The sequence below is a fragment of the Cotesia glomerata genome, linkage group LG1 (genome assembly GCF_020080835.1).
Source record: "Cotesia glomerata isolate CgM1 linkage group LG1, MPM_Cglom_v2.3, whole genome shotgun sequence".
NCBI lineage: Eukaryota > Metazoa > Arthropoda > Insecta > Hymenoptera > Braconidae > Cotesia > Cotesia glomerata.
In genome coordinates, this window is record NC_058158.1 from 35,486,646 (window position 1) to 35,496,198 (window position 9,553).

Sequence of the window (9,553 nt, forward strand, 5' to 3'; positions counted from 1 at the left end):
TGATTTGATCAATAAAAAAAATTTTTCTAAGCTTTAATTAATTAATTAATTAATTAATAAAAAAATTTTTAAAGTGTGATTTTTTATGAGTTGACACAACGCGTGAAATTTTCACAAATTTAATGAAAAAATATGTTTAATAAACTAGTATTTAATTTTTTTTAATAAAAAAAATTTTACAAGTCTAAATTAATTAATTTGATCAATAAATAAAATTTTTCTAAGCCTTAATTAATTAATTTAATTAAATAAAACAATTAAATTTTATTTTGTTGTAAGATTTTTATAAAATATCAGTTATTTTCACATCACACTTCTACAATTAATAAAATTTACTCTACTTAATTATAAGACGAACTAAGCCCTGAAAATTTGAAACAAAGAATACTAAAGGTAGAGGTAAGGTAAAGGTAGCGTGTGTTACTGATAATTACCGATAGAATATTAATTAAACCGAATGTATATTCTGCCTCTAGTTTAATTGTAACTACCCTCACACGCAAGAGTAAACCAGTAATTAAATTGCACGCCTCAATCAACCCGTCCGTCAACGTCAATAGACTTCTCCGGCGGAAAATAATTGAGGTGCAAGAACACGATGTATCATTAAATGGTAATTGAACGAAAATAGTGGATGCGTGAGACTTACACTCTCAGAACAATGTCGATTTACGACGAACCAAACTACAAACTGGCTAAAAGTCTTTCTATCGTGACAGGCCGCTGGCCGTATCAGACTTACGGCCAGAGTTTCATTCTAGTCGCTATAATATGGATTGCTTTTACCTTGCAAGCGGTCCCGCAAGTAAGAGTAGCACTCAACTCGGTCAAATAATACTTATTTACGTAGAATGCCTTTCAGACCCTAGCTATTATCTTGCATTTTCACGATCGAGAAGTTCTGCTAGAAGCCATGGCGCCCTATATAATAGACATCATGTTTGTTGCTAAATATATGAACGCAAGTTACAGTGCAAAATTGGTTCGTTTTTTTTTTTAGTATTGTTTTTAAATAAAAGTTTTTTTTTTTGCAGTATTAAATTCTGAAATTAGGTATTATATATTTAGATGAAAATTTGTTTTGATAAAATAAAAACGGATTGGACTTTGCTCCACAATGATGAAGAAAAACGAATTTTGACTTATCATGCTAATATTGGAAGGCTTATATCAACTGGATATTCAGGTAATTACACTGATAGAAAGATTTATTAACTATTAATAATTTAATTCATTTGAAGACAATTATTAACTTTTAATATAGTATATTACACTACAAGGGCAGAAAGTTTGAGATTCCTGCACTGTGCGCCATGATGCCCGAGGCGAAGCCGAGGGCATCATGGCGCGCAGTTCAGGGCTCTCAAACTTTCTGCCCGTGTGGTGTATACTATTTTTCTTTATTTTCGGCCGAAAGTACGGTGACTTACAAATCAATTAACGTTACAGTTAAATGTTCTTAGTATGTTGTCGATGCCCGCCCGACATTTGCGGCACGAGCGAAGCGAGTGCGGCTGGTCGGGGGCGGGCATCGACTTCATCTAAATAGACAAAAATAATAGTAACTTTTTAAAATTAAATTAATTCAATTGAATAGTCTTATTTTTATTAATTTTTGATTACTCAAATACATTAAAATCATTAATTTTATCAGAATTTTAATTATTTCGAGTAATTTGTCAACTATTTTTAATTAATTATTGCATATTTTCTTTTTCATCACAACTATTACCAGTACATGAACTATAAGAATTATAAAAATATTATTTGATCTTCCCATTTGACATGTTCGTCAATAAAAATATTAATGAAAATTTATTATTAAGATATTTAATTTTTTGGAGCAAAAGAAAAATTTTCTCAAGACAAGAAAATTTACTTCTGTCAAGAACTTAATTTTTTGGAGCAAGAGAGAAATTTTCTCAAAACAAGAAAATTTTCTTGATTTAAATAAATTGTCTTGGATCAAGACACGTATTTCTTGAAGCAAGGGAATTAATTTTGTTGGAATAAGTGAAATTTCTTGTGTCAAGAAAATAATTAGGAAGAAAAATATTTTCTTGGTTCAAGTGAACCTTTCTTTCTGTGTAAATATTTATCTGCAGACTTTTTAGGTAACGTATCTGTTCTTATAATTAGATTAGCTTCCGTATCGAAATTCCTTAAAATTTCCTTTTGGTGATGATAACGCATTCATTTTTTTAAATTTTTATTATTTTTCACTCGATATAATTTTTTAGATTATAAATTTCAACACACAACGACATAAGAACCCACAAAAGCAATTTTAAGGTTAGGCCTGAGTGCACAATAAACCGCGTCAGCTCTGGTGAATACTTTTTTTTCGCTGCCTCGTACATCAATTCAGTGCACAACTAGTTTCTTCTAGCGCACTAGAGCAGCGCGCATGTACGCCCCTACCGAAGCATAAATGTCGGTCTTTCTGATTCCCAACAGAAGTAGCAAGTACGTGCTTTCGGCCGTGAATAAAGAAAATATTTTTAACATTCAATAAATATTTATTTGAGAGGAAAGTACACTTATTAATAATTAATAAGTATTTATTAATAATTAACAAATATTTATTAACAGTTAATAAATATTTTGTTGAGTGAATTTGTTTCACTTGCAATGTCATATGATATGAAGATTGCTTATAAACAAAAATCATCTCTATAAATTATTTGCATTAATTATATTACATTATAATAACGTTTATTGTAAATTACCAAATTCTATCACAGCTCATAAATATCTTTTATATTTTTAAATATTAAAAACGTTAATTTATTTAGTGAATTTAATTATTATCATGTATTCCAGCAGTAGGGTTATAAAAAGTGTCAAAAGAAAATTGCTATTTTTGCTTTTTATTTTAAACAAATATTTGTTAACAGTTAACAAATATTCATTAATCATTATTAAATATTTATTAACAATTAATAAAGTTTATTAAATATAAACAAATTCTTCTATTAGTCTAGAAAAATTTATCTTAAAATTTTTTACTGTGCATAGTAAAGATATGGGCACTGAAAAAAAATTAACTTTAATCAAGAGAATAATTTTTGAGCTAAGAAAATAATTTTGAAGAGTTTTATTGTTTTAAATCAAGACGAAAAATCCTTTAATTAAATAAAATTTATTTAAGCCAAGAAAAATTCTTAGTTTAAGAATTTTTTAACTCAAATTAAGAAGATAAAGTTCTTTAAAATTATTTACTTAATTCAAGTTCATTTTTTTTCTGTGTGAGGTGAAAAATGTGCTCGTCAATTGCCAAATAAAATAAAATGACTAACATTAATTTTAAAAATAAGTTTTTCCAAAAATTCAACAGAAACTTTTTAGATTTAATTTTTGATTTTTGAAAAAATTTTCTTCCGAATATCTCAAAATTAAGCCGAAATAATTGCTTGACCTTGAGAGAGTGAATGTAAAGCACGACTTAAACGCTTTGTGTTATGAGACGTGCAAAAATTGGGGATACATTTTTGTTTAGTTTAAAATTTGAGTCTACCCAACAGTAAAAAGGCTTTTTGCCATAAAAATAAGAAATTTAAATTTTTTATACAAACAGCTACACAGTAAAAAATTTTGTGTTAAAAGTTTTTATATTAAATATTTAACATTTTTTCATGTTGATTTAACAGAATAAATGTTAAATTTACACATAAAAGTGTTAAATATTTGATACAAAAATTTTTAATACTGTTTTTTGACGCAATAACGTAAAATTTTTTACTGTGTAAGAAAAAAATTTTTACATACTTACAAAAAATTAACACCAAGGCTTTGCTGCTGTAACGACGGCCATTTTCATCGTGGAGCCGATCATCCCGCGGATCGTTAATGAAATAACAAAATCAAATGTTACAATTCCGCTAAGATTCGCCCTTCCAGTGGAGTACGTAATCTTCGAAAAAGAAAACTACTTTTGGCTGATGTTCACCATCACCAATTTATTCGCCATTAATATGATAATTGTGATAATCATGTGTGACGTAGTTTTCATCACCTGCGTGCAACACGTCTGTGGACTATTCGCAGTTGTAGGGTAAATTTAAATCTTCCAAAATTTAACTTCTATTCACAAGCTAATTTTTCTACTTTATTAATTTTTTACTAAAAGATTTCGAATAGAAAGCACGCCATTAGGAAAAGTTGTAAAAGAAGAAGCGAAGGGAAAAATTTCCTCAGATGCTTCTTACAAGCACTTGGTTTCATGCATCAGAAGCCACAGGAGAGCTCTCGAGTATATTTCAACATCCAATTTAATATTTTTGATTTTTAATTTATTATTAACAATTTTATTGATTGCAGATTTGCTGATCTCCTTGAAGATACTTTTTCTAAGAGTTTCGGCGTGGTTGTTGCGTTGAACTTGCCGATGATGAGCGTCACTGCAATGCAGGTGACCTTTTTGAAAAAGCTATAAATAAATTTTCATTAAAATAAGCTTGGAGTGTATTTTGTTTATAGATCATTACGCAGTCGAATACTGTGCAGCAAATTTTGAAATACCTGTCGTTTGCTTTTGCCCAAATGCTCCATCTGTATTTTGATTGCTTCATGTCACAAAATTTGACGGATAAAAGTGTCAGGATTCAAAAATGCATGTATGTAATCCAAATCCCGGAAAAAATAGACTCGGAAAAAATTTTTAAGTTATGAAAAATTCATATTATTTCATTAAAATTATTATAAAATAAAAATTATAATAATAATAATATTTTTTTTTGTAACGAAAAATGGAGCGATCATTCTGGGGAAGCTTGTTTTTCAGAAAAATTGTGGGTGTGATAAAATTATTACTATTACAATTTTTATTTTATAATAATTTTAATGAAATAATATAAATTTTACATAAATTTAAAATTTTTTCTCGGTCTATTTTTTCCGATTACCATGTAATTCAATTAAAAAAATATTTATTTATTTTGAGAAATAAGAAAAGGCTTGATAAATTCTTTGAAATTTTACAGAAGTTCTTAAATTTAGTTTAAAAAAAAAATTATTCCAAAATTGTCTAATAAAATTAATTAAAAATCCCAAATTTTTTATTTAAAAATATTGTATTAATTAAATTTCATCTTATCAATTCTCATATTTATCATAATAATGAGGAGAATTTCGCACACAGAGCTAATGTGAAATATTACGACCTCTCAATCGAATCCCAAAAATTGCTACTTTTGATGACAATGAGGAGCCAAATTCCCTGTAAAGTAACTGCTGCTAAAATAATGGAGCTGTCTATCGAAAATTTTGGAAATGTAATAACTATATTTTTTAAAAAACAATTACTATTATTACAAACGTTTTTTTTTATTTTTCAGATGGTAAAAAACTCAAAATTGACAAACAATGGCACTTTCGTAAACATAAGCATATAAAAAATAGTGTAAATATATATTTTCAATTTCAGGTGAAAACTAGCGGGTCTTATTTCACAATGCTTATGTCAATGGGATAATTTAAAAAAATATTCAAGTCTTATCCCTGTTAAAAAATATTGATTGAAAAGAATAAAAAATGATAAAATTCGAATTATTTTCAATAATTTCAATTCTTTTGTTTGTATATAGAGATATACAGTTTGCATAAAGTGCTTCTCAATTCTTTTTAATCAGTATTCTTAACCAGGGTTCCGTAAAAATATTGTTAAAAGTCGTAATTAAAGAAAGTTTTATGAAAATTTGAATTTCTCGATCTTTTTATCCTAGCACACTTGTATTTCTTGATAGTTCAAAATTTCTGTAACTAAACACGCAACGCAGCGTTGAATAGAGTTTAATTTTGCCTTCGGATTAACAAAAGGGGTGCATAGTTAAAAATTGCTTAAAAATAACCAATATTGATATTAAGATATAAAATCGGAGTAACCGTAGCAACGGTATACCCACAAACGGGGATACATTGACTCGTGATTGAAAACATAAATTAAGCTGTCCGTCAACGTCAATCATAAAATTTTTCTCGAAAGATAATTGAGGTTAAAAATTCATTAAGCTGAATGTAATACAAAGGTAAGATAAAGGATTGTGAGTCAGAAGTACAAGAACAATGGATTTATACGATCAACCCCACTACAGGACAACGAAGAACTTTGCGATTCTCATAGGTCGATGGCCTTATCAGTCTCCCTTCCAGAGCGTAGTAATACTCGTTGTTATCTGGACTGCCTTCATTCTGCAAGCGATCCCTCAAGTATCAACTATTTTAAATTCACGCATTTATTTATCATTTTAATTGAATTTAAAGGTTTAATATCAACCATTTTCAGACCATAGCGATTATCAAGCATTATGATAACCGAGCGATTTTACTCGAGTGCCTACCGGCTTATGCGATGGACATTGTGATGGCGATAAAATATATAAACCTCATCTATAACGCAGAAACGGTGCGTCAGTTTTTTTTTTAAATTGAGTGTTAGCTAAAAAAAATTTTTGTGCAATGTCAAAATGATCATCAATTCATCATTATCACAATTGTGAGTATTTATACTAATAATCAATTGGTTACGACTTTTAGATTAAACATTTGTTCGAGCTAATGAGAGAGGATTGGAAATTGTTGAAGAACGAAGAGGAAAAACGCATCCTTCAGTATCACACTGATATTGGACGACTATTGGCTTCTGTTTACGCAGGTAAGAGCTTAGAAAATTTTTATCTTAAAAGGGTAATATCCTTATTATCCTTTATCATATTATGATGATTAAAATGTGTTATAAAGGATTTGCTTTTACGACAACGGGTATGTTTGTTATGGAACCAGTTTTGCCGAGGATTGTCAACAAGATTATTAAATCTAATGAGACAGTTCCACTGAAATTTGCTCTTCCATTAGAATACATTTTCTTCAAAAAGGAAGATCATTATTGGCCGATGCTTACTATCACTAATATTTTCGCTATCAACATTATTGTTGTCATAATATCTTGCGACGTTATTTTCATAACTTGCATTCAACATGTTTGTGGGATATTTGCAGTTATAGGGTGTGTTCTAAAGGGCATAGCCGGATAAGTATGATGAATCGGCTCTCATGGAATTTTCTATTGGAAAGTTCCACGGGAACCAAATTACAATGCATATCCGGCTATATCATTTTGCTCATTCTTAATGGCTAAAGAGGATTAACCATTTTTTATTTTTGATAATTATTGGAACAGATTTAGGATAGAAAATGCATCTACTGGTGGAGCAAGGTTGAAAGACAAGTATGGAATAAGCGTTAAATCGAATTTGCAGGATCCTACTTACAAACATTTGGTTTCATGCATTAGGATTCACAGGAGAGCTTTTTAGTATGAGAATTCCAAAATATTTTTTTGATTAAACTGTTCAATTTCTTAAAAAATTTAAGATTTTCTTTTACAGCTTAGCTGACATTCTTGAAGAAACTTTTACGCAGAGTTTTGGAGTTGTAGTCGCGTTAAATTTGCCACTCATGAGCATAACTGGCTTGCAGGTACAGTTTTTAATATCACAACAGTTTATAATAAATAGTCAAAAATTTTTCTTACAGCTGATTACTCAATCTAATACAGTGGAACAAACAATCAAGTTCGCCTTGTTTGCTGCGGCTCAAATGATGCACCTATTTTTCGACTGTTTCCTTTCGCAGAATCTGACAGATATGAGCATTGAAATTCAACAGTGCATGTACGGAAAATCTTTTAATAAATTTTAATTTAATAAAATGTGAAGCACAATAAAATCATTTCGTTAATTTATAGCAAATATTATTCCTAAATGGGTATTTTTTAAAAATAGTAAATGGAATATCCGATAGGTGGCGCATGGTCGCTAAACTTTCTCGCTGTTAGAGTGGCTGGTAAATTATACTTATATTAAAAATTTTCTTGAGCTTCATTTTTTCTGTAATTTCGCTCTTTTAATGTATCCTATATTATAAAATAGATGAAAGTCTTGAAGTTAGTCAAAGGTCGAAACTCGCAAAAAACGAGCCACGATTCATTATTGGTTAAAATTTAGGCACGCGCGTAGCACGCTATTCAAATTTCTAGTATTAATAGAATCTTCTGCATACAGATCCAATGTGAAATGGTACAAGAGTTCAAAAGAATCACAAAAGATATTACTTTTGATGTTGATGAGAAGCCAAGTGCCCTGCAAAGTCACTGCAGCTAAAATCATGGAGTTATCTATTGAAAATTTTGGAAACGTAATCATTTTAATTTAAACTTTTTTCAAATAATTATTATCATTTTTAATGAGATGAAATATTTTATATATAAATTTTTAATAAAATTTCACTTTGCAGATGGTAAATTGAAGATGTATCACAAATATAGCTTTCGTAATCGTCGAATACAATAGATAGATGAAAACTTGGTAAATGTAAATAATTTTTTATTCCTTTTAGGTAAAAACAAGCGGATCATATTTTACAATGCTTCTATCTATGCAATAGTAAATTTTTGGTTATATCTGTGGTGTGAAATATGTTTATTATGTATATTGAATAAGAATGTAGTAGTTGTTAAGTATTTTTTGTCTTACCGCTCCAGTCCTTGTAAACATCCTTCACTTTCTTCACTTGATTTTTAATTATTGTAAACTTACTTACCTTCGTTGTTTTTATTACTTCAAAAGCGCCTACACTCTTCAAAAAATACTTCTTTGAACGCTTGATTATATTTAACAAAACACTGTTATCTTATAATGAAGTATCGATCATCGTTATGGAAACCCTTTCCTCGAATATACTTCAAAATTGAATTAAACGCAGCAATTAAGCTGTCCTTCAATGTCGTTCAAAATTTTATTTATTTATCTATTTATTCAATTTAAATCTTACCAGGAAGTAAAATAACCAAGCTAAATGTCGAGTAGTATCATTTTTGAATGACAGCTTGAAGTTTGAATGTGAGGATAAAGTTTTCAATACAATGGATATCTACGAGCGACCCTACTACACCCGAGGTCAAAATATCAGACCCGTTTAAGCTGTAAAGTTTCCAAATCCTTTGTAGTTCAATTCGCCGCCTTAGAAGACGCCTGTTTTGGCAGTAAAAGTCGGAGTGAACTATGGATACAGTGAAAACAGGTCCACTGAGTTCCGTTTTCAATGTAAATTTTATCCAAAGAATAATAATAATAATGCAGAGTCGAAACATCAGACCCGTTTTAGCTGTAAAAGTCGGGGTGAACTAAGGACATAGTGAAAACAGCTCCACTGAGCTCCGTTTTCAATGTAAATTTTATCCAAAGCATAATAAATAATAATAATAATAATACTAATATCATTATTAGTAGATTTCATAATAATCTAACTATTGCAGTCGTGCTTATAGCGCAACTTTTAAAAAATTCACCCATTTTCTGAATCAGCTTGACAAACTGAGTCAGAAAATATCTTTCATTCAAAAGTTTATATGTCGCGTTCCAGATACCATAAAGGCGTATTCCGGCAAAAGGCCCCGGTGAAAAGCTATCGGTGCGTATAAAATATTTTTTTTCGGGAATCGACGAATTTTCGTCTGAAATGTGCAGAAATGTAGAAAAAAAATTTTATACGCCCT

General features: G+C 29.5%; 2 protein-coding genes across 3 annotated transcripts; both read left to right on the top strand.

Annotated features, from left to right (window-relative positions):
- The first annotated feature begins 261 nt into the window (after window positions 1–261).
- On the top strand, window positions 262–5,475 carry LOC123274786 (odorant receptor 13a-like). Of its 2 annotated transcripts, none has more exons than XM_044742513.1 (10): window positions 262–805; window positions 851–982; window positions 1,069–1,186; window positions 3,790–4,054; window positions 4,130–4,252; window positions 4,321–4,411; window positions 4,480–4,616; window positions 5,141–5,273; window positions 5,337–5,339; window positions 5,426–5,475. In XM_044742513.1, exons 1-10 carry the CDS (start codon window positions 635–637, stop codon window positions 5,471–5,473), a joined length of 1,221 nt encoding a protein of 406 aa, XP_044598448.1. In that variant the 5' UTR covers window positions 262–634; the 3' UTR covers window positions 5,474–5,475. The 2 variants fall into 2 exon arrangements, with proteins under 2 accessions (XP_044598448.1, XP_044598456.1); XM_044742521.1 differs by having other exon boundaries at window positions 263–805; window positions 863–982.
- Window positions 5,476–5,501: 26 nt separating this feature from the next.
- On the top strand, window positions 5,502–8,518 carry LOC123274862 (odorant receptor 22c-like). Its single transcript, XM_044742623.1, has 10 exons — window positions 5,502–6,207; window positions 6,284–6,403; window positions 6,535–6,652; window positions 6,739–7,003; window positions 7,178–7,312; window positions 7,386–7,476; window positions 7,534–7,670; window positions 8,061–8,193; window positions 8,293–8,295; window positions 8,395–8,518. The coding sequence occupies exons 1-10, from the start codon at window positions 6,064–6,066 to the stop codon at window positions 8,440–8,442; spliced, it is 1,194 nt and encodes a 397-aa protein (XP_044598558.1). The 5' UTR covers window positions 5,502–6,063; the 3' UTR covers window positions 8,443–8,518.
- The last annotated feature ends 1,035 nt before the right edge of the window (window positions 8,519–9,553 follow it).